The sequence below is a fragment of the Oreochromis aureus genome, linkage group 18, assembly GCF_013358895.1.
Source record: "Oreochromis aureus strain Israel breed Guangdong linkage group 18, ZZ_aureus, whole genome shotgun sequence".
NCBI classification, from domain to species: Eukaryota; Metazoa; Chordata; class Actinopteri; order Cichliformes; family Cichlidae; genus Oreochromis; species Oreochromis aureus.
This window is the reverse complement of record NC_052959.1, coordinates 5,718,122-5,738,706: the sequence shown is the minus strand read 5'-3', so window position 1 is coordinate 5,738,706 and position 20,585 is coordinate 5,718,122. Positions and strand designations below refer to the sequence as shown.

At 40.1% G+C, this 20,585-nt stretch overlaps 1 protein-coding gene across 1 annotated transcript; it reads left to right on the top strand.

Annotated features, from left to right (window-relative positions):
- The first annotated feature begins 17,002 nt into the window (after positions 1 to 17,002).
- On the top strand, positions 17,003 to 18,390 carry LOC116313131 (gastrotropin-like). The gene is made up of 4 exons (XM_031730706.2): positions 17,003 to 17,131; positions 17,240 to 17,415; positions 17,544 to 17,633; positions 18,257 to 18,390. Exons 1-4 carry the CDS (start codon positions 17,065 to 17,067, stop codon positions 18,305 to 18,307), a joined length of 384 nt encoding a protein of 127 aa, XP_031586566.1. The 5' UTR covers positions 17,003 to 17,064; the 3' UTR covers positions 18,308 to 18,390.
- Positions 18,391 to 20,585: the final 2,195 nt, after the last annotated feature.

The following is a 20,585-nucleotide window of genomic DNA, read 5'->3' as shown; positions in this document are numbered from 1 at the left end:
AAAACTGTTATGAAAGAGAAAAAAAGGAAATAAAAAGAAACAAAAATCCATCTCTGTTTGTTTGCTATCCTGATCATTTCATTTTAGTGACTGTTTAGATGTTAATTCTTATTATGTATGAAAAATGGGATATAAACTTACAATATAATGTAACACCAGACAGGTGAAGCATATTTACCCCCATAAAGAGATGTTTGCTTCACAACAGTGCTGGTTACATTCATGTGCAGTGAATAGTCATTCTATTTTTTCTTTTTTTTTTTTTTTTTTTTTTTTTTTTTTTTTTTTTTTTTTTAACCTGTCCCGTTTGGTTCTTTTGCCATCAGAATTATTGTCTAAAGGCGAAGAAAGATGCCCAACGGATTTACTTTACCAAATGGACCATCCCAGCCTTGCCGTAATGGTCCATTTGATTCACCTTTTATTGTTTATTTTATTTTCACTTGCTGAATACGGGACAGACTTGACTGGTGGAAAGAAAGGGGAGAAAGAAAGAGGGAAAGAAAAACAGCTGAGAAGAGGGACGGGGGAGAAGGGCAAAAACCAAAAACCAACAGAATAAGCAGACAAAAAATACATATTGACCACCTGGATCACCTGTTGAGAAAGAAAAAAAGAAAGCAAGCAGAAGAAAACGAGAGTAATAAACAACATCACAATGATATATGGGAATATGACAGTAAATACTAAATATTAAACATTATTGTGCAGCACGTAAGATCGACAGCGCACAGTGTGCTTTGAGGTAGGAGCCAAAAAGGGTGTAGTTTGTGTGTGTGATCACCCGTGTGTGCACCTGTGAGCATGAACGCTTGTTTTAAAAGGTTCCTTCATGTAATGATCTGCTAGAGGGTGGGGGGCCACTGCCCCGTCCTCCAGGGCATGAAGCAGGTATGGAGGAGATCAAAACTCCAGACATCCAGAGGCCCCCAGAACACAAGAGACCAAGGAAGACCAACAGAGGGCAGCCGCGCTGCTATCCCAGAAAGAGCTGAGGAGAGTCCCAGATGAGGGGTCACTCAGCAGCCGCGAGCAGAAGCCGGGGGTTGCAGTGGCGTGCCCGTGAGCTCCGCCGGCAGCCAGCTGTGCCTGAGTGACCGAGCCCCGGGCTGAGAGGCCGAGGCACCCCATCCCAGTGGCCCGAGCGAGCCCCAGGCTCCAGGCCCCGATAAGCAGCCGCCAAGGAGTGAGCCGGTGGGTACCTGGGCGCCCACCCCGGACACAAAGAACCACCAACGCACCGATGTCTGAGGCGTCTGCCACCGGCAGGGAAGTGGTGGGGGAGATGGGCCTCCAAACCTTGGAGGGCCTGAGATGTCCCCAGAGAGGTGGCGTCTGATACCCAACCTGACATATAGACACAGACAAACAGGCACACACAGATACAAACATCTATTCCCACCCTCATGCTCTCATATACAATTACTCAACACTCACCCAACGTGGAGACGGACATAAAGAGACGCTGTACACACAATCACACTCCCCAAGCGTACTCTAAGCCCTACTCTAAGTCATTCTATTTTTTCATCTAGCAAGATCCCAAACACACTCGATACATGTTAACTGTGTTTCCTCCCCCAGCTGCTATTAGAAAAATACTTTTAATCTCCATTGGAGGTTTTACACCCACTGGATGGCAGTCAGATGTAGGTTGACGTTGCCCATACAGAATGACACTCCATGCTCTCTATATATTTATTCTACTTGTGTTTGCCTCCAAAGTTCCCAGCACATAATCCCCTCTTACCGATGGGGAGACACCACACCCACCACCTACTTATCCACCCCATCTGTCATGATGTAAAAATATAACTGGGCAGACGAGTGAGACAGTTCCATTCTCCAACCTTTGCAGACAGAAATGAAAGGACCATTAAAGGAAGAAATACATTAGCCAAATATGCAATACCTTATAATAAATTCTTAGACTAGCATATCAGTTTTGACTCTCCTATGTTTAAACTCAATAAGAGATGACAATGAACATGAAAAAGTTGCTAAATCAACATTCCAAAGTTAATTGGAGTTATAAGTGATATAGAATCTCATATTTTTTTGTGTTTTTTCAAGGAATATAAAAGAAAAGAAGCAGAAGGAAAACAAATGATTGCTACAAAGGAGAGTTTTAAAATGCAAAGCTGATCCCCAATCCATATTAAAAATTAGAAATTATTATAGCCACAAAATTGCATTAGGCAGCAACTGATCACAGGCTTTTTAAAAATAATCTAGCAGCAGCTCTAAACACTTTAATGAAATGGGACAACAAATGATGGTTTTAGTTGCACTCTGTTATGAGCTTTACATTTTCACATTTTCACAATTAAAGACCTATTTATGTCCAAGTATGGTGCAGTTTCAGTACATATATTACCATCTGATGATACCTCACTGCCATCATTCCCACAAAAACTACCAAAAACTACGGCGCTGATAAAGAGTGTTGATCATGTACTCTTAACCGTACAGCAGCAGCAGCATGAATTCAAACTCTTCACTTGGCCCACTGAAACGTTGCTGCAGCATTATGGTAAGTGCTGCAGATAACCCCTTGATCCTTCAAAGAACAACAGGCTTTTCCATCTGAGAAAACACTCACGCACACATTTCTAGAAGGATAGGGAGAGGCGGCTCCTTGGCAAAGTCCTGCACCTGTTACATTAATTGCTACTGCATGATTAGATTGCCAAAAGTATGCATTATAGTGCATTATACAGTGCATTAATGTGGAGTGTTTTGCTGAATTTCTTATGGCGTATTTCACTATTTCACTGGAACTGTCAAAAACTTGTGCTTATGTTGAAACCACAGGCCAGTAAGTCAAGTTCAAATGTCAACAAGTTTACAGGAAACTAAAACACTACACAATCGTTTCAGAAATGCTAAATAATCACAGTGGCGATCATTGTGTGCTTCAAAGGTAGGAGCTTTTAAAATGGAGAAGTCCTATGGGGCATTGTTTGTGTGACGCACGTGCAATGCATTGGTTCCTACACTGATTGAGAGAAGCTGAAAAAGAAGACTACAGGCAGAAAGAACAAATTCAAATTGGGTGGTATTAAAGACACTAGAAAAAAAACAAAACAAAAAAAACGTAATTCTCACAATGCCACCAGTGGTGAAAGTAAGTATGCTGCAAAAGGTAAATAACATTACTGTCCATTCCTACAAGATGCTGGTAAGCAAACTGAAGCAGGTCGAGAGGATGTTTCACCTGTGAGCTAAGCCTGGCAAGAACCAGTCTCTCCAGCACCTTCATGACATTTGACATCAAGGTAACTGGTCAGAAATCAATAAGGCCAGAAGGGGTGGCTTTCTTTGGTACCGGCACTAAACATGATGTTTTCCATAGCACCAGCACCTGTGCTGCAGCTATCTGGCATCCTGCAGCATCTCTTCACCCTGAGTCTGCTGCAGGATGCCAGACAGCTGGGCAGCACAGGACTTCAGCACCCGGGGACTGATGTGATCAGGACCTCCAGACTTTGCCCTGATGTAGCTGCTCCATCGTCTTTGCTCGTCTTGCAGTGGCATGCTTTTAAGTTAGCCAAGATGACTTTCAAGACATGAAAGTGAAAATAAGTCAGTGGAGAGTTTAGAACTAAGAGCTAATGACAAATGGCTGATAATAAATCACCTGCATTTAAACAATAAATTATGGAAAATTGGTTTTGCTACTGTTTGATCAGGAAGAAAATATGTTTCAAGACATCTGAAGTTATAACAGACTAACCTAACCTACTTAAGAGTGTATCACCAAAACTATTCTAATGACAAATGTTTTAAGTTTGTATAACCTTTCAACAGTTGTATGATTTCTAATATCTGACAAGCAGAGTACTGAACTGAGTGTGGTTCTCCATTGGCAGTGTTGTTGGCAGATTATAGTGGACTGCAGAGAGCATCTGTTGCCAGATAGAAACAGCGTCCAAAGTATATGGTACAACCGTATGTGGGCTACGTTTGCTTGTTGCCGTTGGTCCTTCAGACAACCACAGAAAGAACACACAAAGAACTGAAGTGAAGCCAAGTGTGAAAAACAATGAAAAGCATCCACTGCAGCAACTGTCTATGCTTTTCATGCTCTTCTGCTGTCACTGCCTTTCTGTTCCGGCCCACTTGTCAAGCAATCAGCATTCAGCCTATGCAGAGGGTCATCCACGTTGAGCTACATGCTGATGTATTTATTGGACGACTGCATAGAAGCACGTTTGTGTAGGCTGAAAACCCCTCTCTGTAGGCCCTCTGAAGGCAAATACCTATGCAACGGGACACAACCACGGTATCATAAAACACACAAGCTTTGTCTTCTGAACAATCAAACCAATGCTTTAGAAAAACTAATGAATCTGCTGAAAATAAAGACTGTGAAACAGAAACTTAATGCTGGGGGTCTGCAATAAGGTTTCATGTGGAAAAAAGTCTCCACAGGAATTTAAAAAAACTGGAAAAGGACAGGCAAAAGCTGCAGTACCGCTAATCAGAGTCACAGCAGTTTTAAAATCACAACACTGGCAGTTCTCTACATGCACAATCTTGCAGATGGACGAGTGCTGCAGACTTGGCACAGGGGTTATCATTGGAAATCAGAGTTTGTCTGACAGCTCAGATTGTCTGAAGGACATTGCAATATGTCAATGATTTGGACAATGTCCAAGAAAAAAAACCCTGTGGTTGTTCCACACCACAAAACCTGAAGGTTAAACTTTGCAAAATAACACGAAGAGAAGCCTGGTGAATATCAGGAGCACATTCTTCGGTCTTATGACCCAAATGAGAAATCAAGGAAAAAGAAATCCCCATTTCTTCCATTGGTTAATGTTTTTGTTTCATATATGACTTATGTCTCATACAATCACTTACTCGTGGAAATGGGCCCAGCTCAGAGGGAGTTCAGCATGTTCAGCATGAACCTGACCAAGTCCGTAGTGAAAGGGAATAGTCAAGAGCATAGTACCAATGAAAATGGGAAACTGGTGTGTAATGAGGCTTGAGAGCACAAACTTCTGGGCGAATGATATTCATAACTGTTGCCTGTGGATATACCGAATACTGGGTGATGAGACGACTCCCAGTAGCAGGTGCCTGGAAGAAGAGGAAGAGTGAGACATTATAATGAGCCATAGCCAAAGCTACAGAAGAAAAAAGTGAAACTATGACCTGGCCAAGTATATCGCTGACTTGAATCCCATACAACACCTTCAGTGTAATTTAAAGAGAGCAGTTATAAAAGTTTTTTGAAGAATTTGCACAATTTCTCTTCCGTTCTGACAAAGATCAATTCTATCATTAAATTTGCACATATTAAGTATTGGAAGAAAAAGCATATTTGGATCTCACTATGAACATGCTGCTTTTGCTGCATTGAAATGTTACTGTGGAGCCTGTGTATTGTATTTGGCAGACTTTACTGTAAACTCTTTATTCTTATTTCAGACAGGAGCAAATGCTCTGTTCTGTGACTTAGAAAGGACGGAGTAGCCTGCGAGCTAGTTCAGGCAGACAATTTGAGATGCATTGCATCACGCACACTAACATGTCTCACTCTCCCAGTTTGGCAGTTTCTTTAAGCTGCAAAATCTGACATGCCAGTACTTCTGCTACGCAGCATTGCTGTCTGCTATTCCAGCCCATCCACCACCACAACGTCCACTAGCAGGGTCCAAAGGGACGTTTACTCGCCACTCCCTAATTTTACACGCATCATATTTGCAGTATGAAGTTGCAGGCTGGAGCTCAAACTCTGTTTACACACAGGCATGCTAACTTCTTTGTGTTATATGTTTGATTTAATTTTCATTGCACATTTTGTCTACTACAATGTGACAGACTATAAGTATGTTATTGATGTGCATATGCATGTGCATGTGAATATGAGTGTCAACAGCACTGTATGACCAGTACTAAAATAACAACACACTTGTGTAACATTATAAGCCATATTTTGCTGCTAGCAAGCACTTAATCTGCTCTCCATCTCACCATAAGTGTGTTACAAGCACACACACACAACACACACACACTCAGCTGATTGCCAGCAGCCCATTTAAAGACTGATGTCCCTCAGCCTCGCTGCAGGCATAGCTCCAGGTTGATTACTGCTGAGTGCTGTACAGCTCAGGCATGACTGACTTTCTGGCATGCAGTCACTTTGATCAACTTGCAGTTTTGCGAGCAGATGATGGGTTTCATCTTGAGTGTTTCAGGAGTTATGGCACTTCTGAGATTATGCCAAACTAAAATAAGAGGTGTCAACTGGTCGTTAACACTTTTCACTTATATATGGCCTGATTGCATAACTTTTGATCGGCATGGCTCTTAATTAAAATACTTTAACCGCCACTGTTCAGAAAGACGCGAATAAACAGGAGGACTTTGAAACCACATTGCCGTGAATGCACTCAAATGTGTTTTTGCTGAATCTTGTTTGTGAATGACTTTGTCTCCTTGGTAACTGTGCCAGACAGTGTTTGGGCCGCGGTCAGCTAGAGGCAGACTGTAATTAATAATCAGGTTACAGTGAGAGGATATTGAAGCGCTCTCAGAGTGGCTGCTGCTAACTTCCTAGCTAGTGAGAGGGACTAAGACACACACAGTCACACACACACAAATGCACTGTTGTACGCGCACACACATGCTGACATAATTGTTGGTAGCAAGAGTGGTTTGGGAAGAGGAGGCTGGTAAGTGTGCTTGAAGGTGGGCCACTAGGTAGTTTGATACAATGAGGGTTAACAAGAGGCTGTAGCAATCTCAGCTTGATGGGAACACACTCAGCTACAAGCAAGATAGCCTTAATCAGCCAACCAACCAGCTAATAGCCCCGTGTTAAGAGTGTGCATGTAATGAGCAACCGTGAAAATCTTAAAAAGTAGATTTTTGAGAAAAGAAGCTGTTTTTCCTCCAAATTTTGAACCTCAAGAATAAATCCCATCTTTTAAAAGGCACTGATTGGACAGCTTGTGTGTGTGTACACATCTTTTTTACCAACAAGAGAAACCCCACTTGCGGTGTTACGACTGCTGTCGTGTTTGTTTCATTATGTGTTTCCTGCCATGAAGACGTCTGTATTGTGGGGAGAAAGCGTGCTAATTGGACTGTGCAGGTGGCCGCCTGGATGGAAAGACTACAGCGTACACATGACTGGCTCCAGCTCAAGGACTACAGCCTATATAAGGAGCCAAGATGGCTGCTACCTGCAGAGGATCATTTGCTTCCCTTTCAACCAACCAGCCACATAAGTGCTTGTATTAGCTGAATTTTGATCTGTATTTAGAAGGAGTAAGTAGTGCCACTTCCTTCGTAACCACTTTCTCCTGTTTTTTCTATGTTTAGGGAGGTAAACTCTTGTGTTGTGTGTTCATTACTTTTGGGCAGGTTATCTAAGCCTAACTGCCAAAAAGAACCCTCCTTTGTATACTGGGCCTTGTTGAAACTGCTCATTTCATCCACAGTTGAACACGAGCTGCTTAAATGTCCATCCATATTTTTGTCTTTCACACTGGCTGCCCCTCAAAAACAAAAGGTTTGAACAGCAAGTGGATGGGGCATCTTGACTTTTATATACATGTATTATAGTTCTGGGCTATAAAATCTATGCATATACAAGTCCTTTAACATTTAAGATGAGGCAATACACACACAGCTAGGCGGCTGGGTCAAAACATCTCCAAAATGCAGCTCTTGTGGGGTGTACCAGGTCTGCAGTGATCAGCATTTATCAAAAGCAGTGCAAGGAAGGGACAGTGGTGAACCAGAGACAAGGTCACGGATGGGCGAGGATCACCGATGCACACGGGGAGTGAAGACTGCTCTGAGTGGTCCGATCCAACAGATGAGATATTGAAGCTTAAGTTGTGGAATAAATGAATGCTGGTTCTGATAGAAAAGTCTCAGAACACACAGTGCATCACAGTTTGTTGCGTATGGGGCTGAATAGCTGCAGACCAGTTAGGGTGCCTATGCTGAACCTCTGTCCACTGCAGAAAGCGCCAACAACGGGCAAGTGAGCATCAGAACTAAACCACAGGGAAAAGGAAGATGGTGGCCTGGTCAAAATCATGTTTTCTTTTGCATTACATGGATGGCCAGGTGTGTGCATCCTGGTGCACTATAGGAAGAATGCAAACCAGCAGACGCAGTGTGATACTTTGAACAATGTTCTGTTGGGAAACTCAGAGTCCTGCCATTCATGTGGATGTTGTTTCGACATGTACCACCCACCTAAGCATTGCTGAGTATCATAAACACCCTTTCATGGAAATGGTATTCCCTGATGTCTGTGGTCTCTTCCAGCCCTGCCACAAAGCAAAAAATGTTTTAGGAAAGGTTTGAGGAGTGCAACAGTTAGAGGTGTTGACTTGGCCTCCAGATTCCCACAAATCTCAATCCAATCAAGCATCCGTGGGATTTCCACACAAACAAGTCTGATTCATGGAGGCCCCGCCTCACAGTTTACAGGATTTAAAGGATCTGTTGCTAACATCTTGGTGCAGATACACAGCACAGCTTCAGGAACCTAGTGGAGTCCATGCCTGGATGGGTCAGGGCTGTTATAGCAGCAAAAAGGGGACCAACACAATATTAGCTGGTGTTCATAATATTATGCCTGATCAGTGTGTGTGCGCGTGTGTGTGTCTACTCGTTACATGCGGTTTCCCATTTTCAAAACTGGAGAGAACTAACAGAAGGCATAATGGTGAAATGAATGACAGGTGATGTGAACTCACATTAATCATGGATAAGGGAAAGGTTGGATTCGGCTCTGCGGTTTGATTGCAAATTCAAACTGATTTGAGCGCCTTCACTGTTTACTCAGTTTCATTCATAGTTGATTATTTTAAGATGGACAACACAATAGCCAAGGTTAGGGTTTGTACCGCCTTAAGCACTAATTACATTTACATTTACGCCTGAGGTTTGATATTAGGTATTTAAAGCATTTCATCAAATGAAAAACCTTTTATAAAGTTTTCAGTAGCCAGAGTATTTTATGGTTTTCTTTGTATACTTTCAGTAAATGTTGGAGGTCAAACAAGTTAAATTTATATGACACTGAAAACTATGAAGTGCAAGGCATTTTATAAGAAAGCCTTAAATCAATCACCAATCCAATTACTGTTCCAAACTTGATTCGATTCTTTAATCAAATCTACTCAGATTTTAAAAAAGGGAGGTGGAGACAGGTGTCACACACAGTTGCAACACACAAACCATATTTACTATAAAACAAACTGTGGTTTGTCACCAACCAGAGAAGAGTTTACATCTCTGAGGCCTCTCATATTAAACTTCAGTTAGATGATTCATTAAGCCATAATTCATTAACTCTGCAAGACACAAAAACCAATGAGCTACATCATTGCTGCATTTGTCACAGCAATGGTGTGTAAAGCGTTTCTGTAATTATGGCAATAATTGAATCAAGCTGTTTAGGATGAAAATATTGTTTTTACTGAAAATTAGATTTTAAAATTTAATTTTTGGTTTGTGCTGAAAAATGTCCCACATGCAACCACACTTCCATTGTAAAACTAGCCTCTTGGATCCATATCAACCTTCCTCACTTGCTATTGTGTGAGATTTGCAAGAATCCAGTTGGGAAATTTGAACATTTGAAAACAAATTCTAGCAAAATTAATGAATATATATTTTTAGGTTCACCTTTCAGGAGTCAGAGAATGGTAGTTACTGGATCAAACTATTGTGAAACAAATGAGGGGGGAGTTACTGTTGTAAAACTACCAAATTAATATTTTTAATGCTCATTTCTGTGCATGCTTGACATTATATTTCAAAGGCATTTCTTCTATTATGGAGACGAAATGTCAAATTAGGCTCTTTGTCCATTGGCAAAGCCTGGCTTACTTCTTCACCTCTCTACATTATTTAAAGCACAAAGGTATTTCCATTCCCCCCTTTCTTCTCCTCCCTTTTCCCTTCCTCTCCTTTACTTTCATCTATTCTCCTAATCCCTTATCTCCACACTCTCCACCACTTTCATGTCTTGTTGCTCCTCTTCCTGCCTCATCTTTGTTGGCATCCACACATCCTCTCTTCCCCGTCCCTTTGCTCATCTCACCTGGTCTCGCCTCATCTTTTCCCTCAGCTCTCCGCTTCTTGCCTCACTTGTTGCCCTCCTCCTTTTCCCTCATCTCCTCCTTTTCTCCTCCTCCTCCTCTCCTGCCCTCACCCCTCCTCCCTCCACGTCGGTTCGCCCTCTGATGATTGCCGAGCACATTTCATTTGACATAAAGACAAAGGGCTGAGTACACATGTGGTTTCTCTTGTGTAATATGAAATATTAATGCAGGCATAATTTGGCTCCCTGGGTGAGGGGTGGAGGTGGGGGTGGTGGGCTCTCCGTAATCACCAGTGACTGCTGTTTCCTTCCCCAAAGGATGGTAAGGCTGTCAGGAAGGATTGAGAAACAGCAAAGATAACAACAACAGAATGCTAAGTGTTGGCGGCTACTGTGGCCTATTTCTGTCCTGGTGTTTAATGGTTATATTGGCTCATTGCCTGAGTTACTGAGGCAGCTCTCCCTCTCAGGCTTTTCAGAGTTAAAGGTGCCATGTGCAGCATTTTCAACCATCAGTGGTCATGCTCAAATTAGTGGTGATAGACTGGTATAATTACCATAAACAATTGGTAGTCTCTCTTGCGCACCAGTGATATTGCCAGTCCTGCTTCTCACAAACACGTTTGCTTCAGAGAAGCTGTTTCTGCTTGTTCCTCACTCCTTCTGTTTGCTTCACTTGTTTTCCTGAGGATAAAAAAACTTTATTGACTTACTAAATCTACCCTATGTCCTTGTGAGATGCTGTTCTGTTATATAAAGCAGTAGAAGGTGGAAAACATATAAGTATAGTTAGTGCTACACTAGAATATAAACTTCTACACCAATGCATTTCAAATGGAAATATTGTACTTTTTTACCCCTCTATATTACATATCGTTATATATATATGATTTTAGCATGCAATGATTAAACCACTGAAAAGTATATAATTCACCCCAGTTTTAGTTTATATTGTAATGTAAAGATTTTGACTGGATGATAGAAAGAAATAAAACAGTTCCTTTAACAGGAAGAATCCCCCAACAGAACCAAGCTCACTGAGGCCAGCCCTCTGCCTCGGCTGGAGCAGGTTATCAGGCTACGTTTTAAAGCTAGGTGAAATTCTTCTAATTTAGTGGAACCCCACTATTTTCCAGCTTTTGCATTTCCAAATTGTGCTACGGAAATTTTCACTGATCCATTCAGCTTTCATTTTTAAAGGTTTACCTTTTTAAAACTGTACAGTCGAAGAGATGATCCCCTTTGTGTGGGTGTAAAGTTTAGGCTGAAGCCATTAATTTTGTTAATATGTGATACTGAATTGATAAATATCACTTATGTAAATTTGATTACAAAAACAAACACTGTAAAACAGACATAAATTCACAATTCAGCTGTTTTGTATTTTCCCCTCAGTTTTTGTAAATTCGAACGTAAGCAAATGCGTTCAGTGTTATGTTCTGTCTCTACACCCTTAGTGATACCGGGTTTGATGATAACACTGAGCAGGTTTGTTTACATCCCAAAATAAGAAAGAAATGTCTGCTAGGTGCATGTGGATTAATACCCTTTTTCAATACATTTTTCTAATCTGATCAGCTATATAAGTATTGACATATAAGACCATAATGACATTACATTTTTGGCTTATATAACATAAATTCGGTTATGTTTATGCATGCATGTCATTCTGCCTGCAAACACGATATCTCAAAAAGTTTTGCATAAATTCAGATAAAACTTTGTAGGGCTGTCGAGTGCAGTACAGTGCCAGGTTATAACCATTTAAATAAATAACAATTTGAACACATGTGCAATGTTCCTCGATAACCTGAACACTAGTTATAATCACTAAACATTTGGATGAATTTAACTAAAAGATGAAATCAATGCTCCACATGTTCTACACCATGTATACATTTAAAAAAAAATATGTTCAAAATTATTTCATGTATAATAAAATGGGTTTCAACCCAAGTACTGCCCAGAGAGTGAGCTGCATTGGTGGAGTTTTGCACTCTCACAGCGCTTCTTGTTTATTGTGTAAATACCATATTGACATGTTACCATGTGGTATCATACAAACAGCATCCTATTTGCACATCTATCAACCCAATAGTCCCTCTCCAATTGGGCTGTTTTGATTTTCACCAACTCCTGGGAGAGACATCCAGCTTGTAAGCTTCCACATGCTCTACTAGTTAGAGATTGCTGGTTGGTAACTGCAAAACACATCTCACATTTTTGTTTATGTGCATTTTATAACCAAATATTCCTCCTTTGCTGCAGCAGTGAGCAAACCTTATGCTACAGTCACACTGTGGTTTGAAAAGCAGAAATTATTTTAGCAGTGTGCACGTTGGGATGGGATTCTGGGTAAAGCGTTGCACTCCTTCTTTGAGTAAATGTGTACCTGATCAAACCACGTGGCTCATTGTTATCTGATAATGTGTGAGCATACACCAGTGTTCCTCTACAGAAGCATTTTCCACAGAGTTTTCATTTCCCTGTACAACATAGCACAAAACTTTAGCATCAAAGCCAAGCACGCGCGCACTCACACACACTTTCTCTTCTCATGCTGCCACATTTACTCTCCGTCTCACACTGGATGATATGCAGACAAGTTCATGAATTGTCTTTCAAATGTTTAATTCTCTCTCTGTCTATATATATATATATAACCATCTTTGTCTTTTTTTCCTATTTTCACATCGAAAAATCGCAGACAGCCACTTTTCTCGCATAACACATAAACGCACACATAGGCTCCAGTTGCATCACTAGTGAATTACCATGCCGTTCCGCGTTATTAAACATGACACTCGGCCCAGATAATGGAGCCTTTCTTCATCTCAATTTGGAAGGCTAATCTTATTGCTTTGATTAGCAGGGGCTTCATTTGCATATCAAGGCCTCCCCTCCTTTAATTCCTCCATCGCAAATCCCCTCTTTAGAGCTGTAGATAAAAGGAATCTATCTATATGTATCTTTCTTTAGAATCTTTTCTTCCTTTCCTCCTCTCCCCCTCTTGTTCTTCATTAACTACTTGTTCGTTTGTTCATATCCTTGTTTTTTTCTTTTCTTGCATTTAGTATTCATCATTACCTTTAAGTTGCCTTTATTTGTGCCCCTTTCTTGTGTATATCGAAAGATGCCTTTCATAAGACATGAGGAGAGGGGAAAAGTAAAGCATGACTTCATCGACATGTGATTGGACATAATAACGTAATGGCCAGTAATCCTAGTTACTTATTATCTAGTTGGAATCGCACTTGGGGGAATTAGGGAGGAGAGTGGAAAAAAAAGTTTAGGCAATAGTTGAAATTACGGCCAACTATTAAAATGTAACCAACACAATTACAACACTGACAATAAACTCAAGAGACAAGTGCACTTTGCTCACTATTCACTGTGAATTGAGAATAAGTTTGACCTCGAGACAGACGGACAGAAACAGGCTGAAATCTTTGTTTTGTCTGGCATGTTCTGCATAACATCAGATTTTAATGGCAGGAAAAATGAGTACCTGACATTGCAGTTTCTCACTGCTCGCCACACTGAATCACTGCAATGACTCAAAAATATATTTAAGATTTATGTGTCTGGCATGGCGTCTGCGGATAATAAAGGGCTAAATCTAATGCTACACCATGAAATGTATTCAGTATAATAATGTGAATATCGTGATGGTTTATTCTTTATTTGAAATTTAATCCAGAGACTCTGATCTGATACCAGTTATCCAAAATCACAGAACTTAACAACTTCTCACAGATGTCTAGTAGTCCTTTTCCACCAACGTGCTGCTGGTTCTCAATCTGGAACTATTTACACACGTTTCCATCACCAGTGCGCCACCAAAAAAACTACTTTACCAAAGTTGAACCATTCTTGCCAGTGGCTATTAGAGGGGCTAAAGTAGAGAAGCTTATCGTGATTTTCTTTGTTTCTTAATAGTTGTCTAAAGAACGACAGTTTCGTGAAGATGTTTCACCTCTCATCCAAGAGGCTTCTTCAGTTCTAAAACTAAATGGTGGTGAGTCCCAGCAATTGGTAGAGTCCCCGGGACTCTCCACCATTTGGTTTTAGAACTGAAGAAGCCTCTTGGGTGAGAGATGAAACTTACTAAAGAAGTCCAGTTGCTTTCTTTCCAAGCTCCATAGACTACCATGACCTTGATGACTGAGAACCTACACAGACATATTTCTTAACAGTTGGTTCTTAAAGACTTGAGCTGGTTCTCAGAAAGCACCAGGGTAGAACTGGATCCACACCAGCACTTACACAGTGTTACATGGTGGTACATGTTCAGCTTATGATCAAGCCATATATTCTATATTGTAAAATCTTCTACACTGATACAAAAACCCCGAATTCAGCAAGTGTATTGTAGGCTATTAAAACGCCTATCAAAAACCATAGAGTGCAGTGCCATTGTGCAGTGCTTAGGGTGCAGATTGGTGCAATCAGGCAAGGAGGGACTGAACTGCGACTTTCTCTGTTTCCTGAACTCATATATTTTTTCTTTCTAATGTCACACTTAGAAGTTGAAGCAAGCTCTCGACCATGCCTCCTCTTCAGTGTGTTTAAAGTGTGTAATGATGTTTGAACTACACATTTATGATGACTATGCACTTTTAACTATGCATTTGTAATGATAAAGATTCAGCAGGTTAAATTCTCATGACAAATATAGAATAATATCGTGTGTGTGTTTTCCTTTTTTTTTCAAACTGGATTTGATCTGCTTCTGCACACTGATTAGTGTGTGTGTGTGTGTGTGTGTGTGTGTGTGTGTGTGTGTGTGTGTGTGTGTGTGTGTGTGCAAGAGTGAGAAAGGGCAGAGAGTGACAGTGAAATAAAAGAAAGAGATAGTGGGTGTCTTTTATAGGATGTTGGCCAATATGATGTTTTATGTATCTATAAAGAGCTCCAAGGCCAAGTTGACTTTTCATGGTTTAAAAAACGCTATCAGCGATCTGTGGAAATGGCTGCATTGTGTGAGATCAAAGTTAAGTGCAGCGTCAAAAGCTTTTACCTATTCACAGTTTGTCAGAACTGAAAGCCCAGTGTGCTTCAGTCATATAGTCACCATAATGGACAATTTTCAGCCACCAACAGTATAAGCAACACTTTACTGTAATTGTGTTAGCACTGTGGCTATGTACTTTTTTTTCTTTAAGAAAGATTCAGCAAGTGCTTTTTGTCACTGGTTCACTGCTTTCATCTGTTTTGCTGTCACACATCTGTCAGAAGCCTTTCAGTCATCTATATGGAGTAATATTCCACTAATAAATCAACATATCTCCTATAATGACATTACGCCACATCCTACACTGACAACAAAATGACATTTTTATGACCAAATATTTTTTTCTTTTTGTTGTTCTTATCCAAAAAACCAAGGATGCATCACATATTTATCAATAATTCATCAGAAAACATAAAAACAAATTAAATGCACTTATTTACACAAAAGTATTTGATAACTACATTTTTACCTCAGTGCCAAAACATTCATTTGTGCCATAATTATGATTCATTCTATAAATTCCTTGTTTAAGTGGGAGTAGGACCGATGGAGGAGACCAAAACCAGCAAAGAAGAGATCCTATTACAGGGGTGGGCAACTTCAGGCCTCGAGGGCTGGTGTCCTGCAGGTTTTAGATATCACCCTGGGTCAACACATGAATCACATGAGTAGTTCATTACCAGGCCTCTGGAGAACTTCAGGACATGTTGAGGAGGTCATTTAGCCATTTAGATCAGCTGTGTTGGTTCAAGGACACATCTAAAGCCTACAGGACACCGGCCCTCGCGGCCTGGAGTTGCCTACCCCTGTCCTATCACCAATCATTCTAACACCTAATTCTAACCCTAATTTGGGGTTTCTAAGTTGAAACTTTGAGATAATGACCCCAAATTTTGACTTTTGGAAAGTTTTTCCAGTTTTGGAAATTAGCTTCCATACTGTACAGCTTCCTTATTAACACAATCTTACTTTTAAGTCATGATGCTATACTTGGTGACTGGGTTTCGTTCACAAGAACAGGTTAATAACTATATCATTAACTGTGTTTATTGCGTGTTTTGTCTGTATTTTGGTAACCCTGGGTTTGGGTCTGAATTCCAAAGACAGTGAAAGGAACTGAGGAAATGTGCTGATACATTGTTGGTTTTTATTGGTCTTTATTTTTATTTTTATTTTTTTCTCTAGGATTTGGTGACTGTAAAAAAAAAAAATGCTAGCTTAATCCTTTAAACACTTCCCTTTTGAATCCATGCCATGTAACCACATTCTGTAAAGGAGCTCATCTGCTAGATGAAAGGATTACATTATAATGCATTTGAATTTACATGCACTATGTTATAATTGATTGTGTGTAAAATTCTGTCTTAACGTCTTCAGACTTTATACTAATGCGATGACTGTGTAAAAATTACACCTTTAAAACAGTGAAATGGCTCCAATTACATTAGATCATATTCTCGAGCCTTCTCGGTGCCAGACAATGATTATAGCCTTTTTATAGGTAATGATGACCCTATTACACCCCAGACAGTTTCCATTTTGGACATAACACTGTACTTTGAAAAAGATGGATCGTATCTTGAAATAGAGCCTTTATTGTCTTTTTATTTACTTCTCGAATCAGCAGCAGTAAAAGTGGAGGGTATGTCCATAAAGCCATTGCAGGTGAGTTCATTGACCTAGAGGTGAGCTTGCAGCTCACCCAGAGAGCAGTCAGCGTTTTACTCCCTGCCTGTGAACTCCATGAACGACCGTTTATGCTTTTTATTGGCCTCTCCCTCGTAGCCTGTTGAACTCATCATATTCAGTTGTAATTGCTCTCTTGTGTCATCACATGCAAATGAAGGAGGTGGCGAGAGATGTAAAGTATATAAACAGGGAATATTCTTGGTCTCAGTACCTTGCTCTTTCTTCAGCTTGCCTCAGCATCTCTGATCTCACTTCTCCACCCACCAACACTACCAAAATGGCATTCGCTGGAAGATGGGAAACCGAGACCCAGGAGGGATACGACGCCTTCTGCAAGGTGCTAGGTGAGAACGCAGGCTCAAATTTTCCACTTCCTCTGCTTCTGCTCTCCATTGTTTTCTGCACATCTTTGGCCTTTTTTGACCTCGCATCCTCTTCCCGTCCCACTATAGGCATTCCAGATGATGTCATCGAGAGGGGCCGTGACTACAAGTTGATCACAGAGGTCACCCAGGATGGCAACGATTTCACCTGGACCCTCTTATATCCTGCCAATGCCAAGGTCACCAACAAGTTCACTATCGGCAAGGAGGCCGACATGGAGACCATTGGAGGAAAGAAATTCAAGGTTGGAAGGAAATGATCCAAAGCATCATCATTAACTTTATTTAGTCTTAAGCTTTAGCTATAGCTAGCAGAAGCATAAAGCTATGAATGCTACTCTCCTAACTGGTTATATCACAATTTTGTTTACAGGCTACAGTACAAATGGAAGGAGGCAAGATAAGCGTGACCTTCCCCAACTACCACCACACCTCTGAGATCAGTGGTGGCAAACTCATCGAGGTAAACACACTCACTTAGGCTTTTAGTGGTGCGAACGTTGGGCAGTGACAGCAGTTATTACACTCAACTCCCCGCAGGGATCATTAGAGTCATCAAAGTTATACTTCTTCAGCTGGAGACCAGGAACGGCTAATGAGAAAAAAAACTCTCTGAGACACAGAGTATTGCTACTGAATGCACTTTAACAACCAATTCATTCCCATATTCAACCTTTTAATCCTGAGAATTTATACGAGACACTTCTCTCTTTGCAGGTTATCTCTTTTTTGTTTCCATTTTATAGTCTGCTTTTCAGAAATTTTCAACACTTCACACTTTTTTTGAGAAAAACAGCACAAATGTATCCAGTTCAAAGGAAGCCAAACACACTAAGACTGGAAAATTCAAAATGAAGCCTGTTTCAGCTGACTGACACAATTGCTTAATTTATAAATACTTAATTTGCTAAAGTCTGCAGTTTTCAGGTGTCAGGGTTGGCCAGAAGCTGACAAGTATAAAGTTACTGTTACAGTGGTATTTTTTAATTTGTCTGACATTTCAAAAAAGAAACATTTCATAATATAAAACCAGATTTAAAGAAGCAATGCAAAAGCTAATTGAAGTCATTTCCTGTCTTTCTGCAGACCTCCAAAGCCGGCTCTGTAGTGCTGAAGAGAATCAGCAAGAAGATCTAACTCTCCTCTTTAACAGTTACAACGGAGACCTTGGAACAATATTTGTGTTAATTAATAAACTATGGTCATCGTGCCAACTTGAACCTGTGTTTCTGTCTATGTTTTCTACTCTGGGGGATATGATGTGATTTCTAGACGATATAAGTTTAAACTCATGCTTTTTTTCAAGCTACAAGAGTTGATGACAAAGAATCAGGGTACGATAAAGACACAACTGTGGCTTCAGACTTTGCAGGGGATAGCAGCGGCGTGACCTTTAAACACGTCTATTAGTTTGTTAGTTTTCTATAAGAAAAGAACATTTGCCAGATTGACAGAAATGGGAGTTTAAGCAGAACAGTGACAGTTTGACAGCTGACTGACAAAGACACTGACAAAGATCTGAACTTTTCTCAGCTACAGTTAGTAGATGTGACAGTAAATTACAAGTGCTTGCATTGAAATTGCTCTCATATAAGTGTTTCTAAGAAAAAGACCTACTTGGTGTCATTTCTCGTAGAAACTGGAGGAAGGGAATAATTTAAACTTTTATCTCAGACAAAGAAAAAACTGAAGTCTGACTAAGTGCTATGCCTCTCAGCTCCAATGTTTATATTGCAACCAGTGGTGGCTCAAAGCCAGCGTGCAGCAAACACTCATCTATCTTCTGCACACATGACCTGGGCTGACTTTATCAATACACATGGTGATCAGTCATACTGGCCTGGACTGAAATATCTCAACAATTTGAATAAGTATTGGATCACTGTGAAATTCCTGGTTCCCAGAAGATGAATTATTTCATGTACAGTGACGCTGAGTTTTAATTTAACAAGTAACAAGTACAACTTTTCAGTAGCACAGTCAGAGAAGCACTGAAGCATTGAAAGAGGGACTACAAAAACAAGATGATGTACTCAAACAACACTTACATATATATATATATATATATATATGTATATATATATATATATATATATATATATATATATATATATATATATATATATATATATATATATATATATATATATATATATATATATATCAGACAAACACCTAGTTCCCATTTTGTACACATTTTTGCCATTTAAATGAATAAAACAGGTTGCTCACAAAGAAAAGTAAGTACTCTCCTACATATATCCCACCTCTTTAAATTCACTGAACTAGAATCAAGGTAAACAAGATTTGTAAAGCAAACGCAGCTCGCTCTGTGGGCAGTATTTACTTTGAAGGTAATTGTATTGCCCTGTGATCCTGATAAAGATAAGTGGAGGAGAATGGATGAATGGCTGGATGGATGGAACAGTATTGTATTTTCTTTATACTGATTTTGTTTTCTTTGTTCGTTTTAAATGTACTTAAGGAAGTTTTTTAGTGCAGTAAAAATCAGATTAGAGTAGCATGACACATATTTACTTTGATTATACAAACAGTATGTAGGTGTATGTCTAACTAGGCAAGTCATTCTCTTTGTCTTGACAGTACTTTCTTATAATGGAGAGGTCAAATGTGACATGATAGTTTATATCTCTTTAATTATTTTCTATTTATAGGTGTTTTGTACATGTTAGCAATACACATCATGCTTTTATGAATCAGACTTTTTGTCAATTCTCTATCTATAAATCATTAAACTCTGACCTTAAGCCAAATTTGAATGGATTGTTAACGTGTTACATGTTACACCCTAAATCTGTGACCTTGAAGACCTTGGAGGATGTAAGGCAAAATTTAATGACCTTTCAATCTGACCCCAGTCTATGCCCTACAAAGTTTTATTAGAATTAACTCAAAACTTTTTGAGCGATCGAATTCACATACAGAATGACATGCACGCACACAAACGCTGCCAAAAACATAACCTCCTGTGCGGAGGTAATTAGACTTGGATGATTAGATGATGATTAGTGACTTCCCAAGTCAGGGGCAAGTTCGTCCTGTATATCAGATTTAAATCTCTGACATCTCAGGTTTGTTTGTCTTTTTGTTATTTAAGCGTGCGGTGCCATCAATCTAAGATCAAAGAGCTCACCCATCAAAAATGATGAAGGATGCCTCTGAGTCTGGTCTGGTATATATGAGGTTCTCCACAAGTAATCCATTTCATTGTAAGAATTTCATAGTTTCAAAATAACTGCATATTTTTTAAGATAGTGTGGCAAGGCGTGGTCGGCGCCGCAGCTGCATAGTAGGCAGACGCACCCGAGCAGCATCCGCGATCACGCCTAACACCGGTTTTGTTGTTGTTGGTGTGTGTTTGGCTGGTGGCTGAAAAGCTGCAGCCGCTTGTAAA

What these genes read in the sequence shown, in the direction of transcription:
- LOC116313131 (XM_031730706.2), top strand. Translation starts at nt 17,065, where the DNA reads ATGGCATTCGCTGGAAGATGGGAAACCGAGACCCAGGAGGGATACGAC. An exon ending in CGCCTTCTGCAAGGTGCTAG is followed by an intron (nt 17,132 to 17,239) that starts GTGAGAACGCAG and finishes GTCCCACTATAG; the next exon opens with GCATTCCAGATGATGTCATC. An exon ending in TTGGAGGAAAGAAATTCAAG is followed by an intron (nt 17,416 to 17,543) that starts GTTGGAAGGAAA and finishes TTTTGTTTACAG; the next exon opens with GCTACAGTACAAATGGAAGG.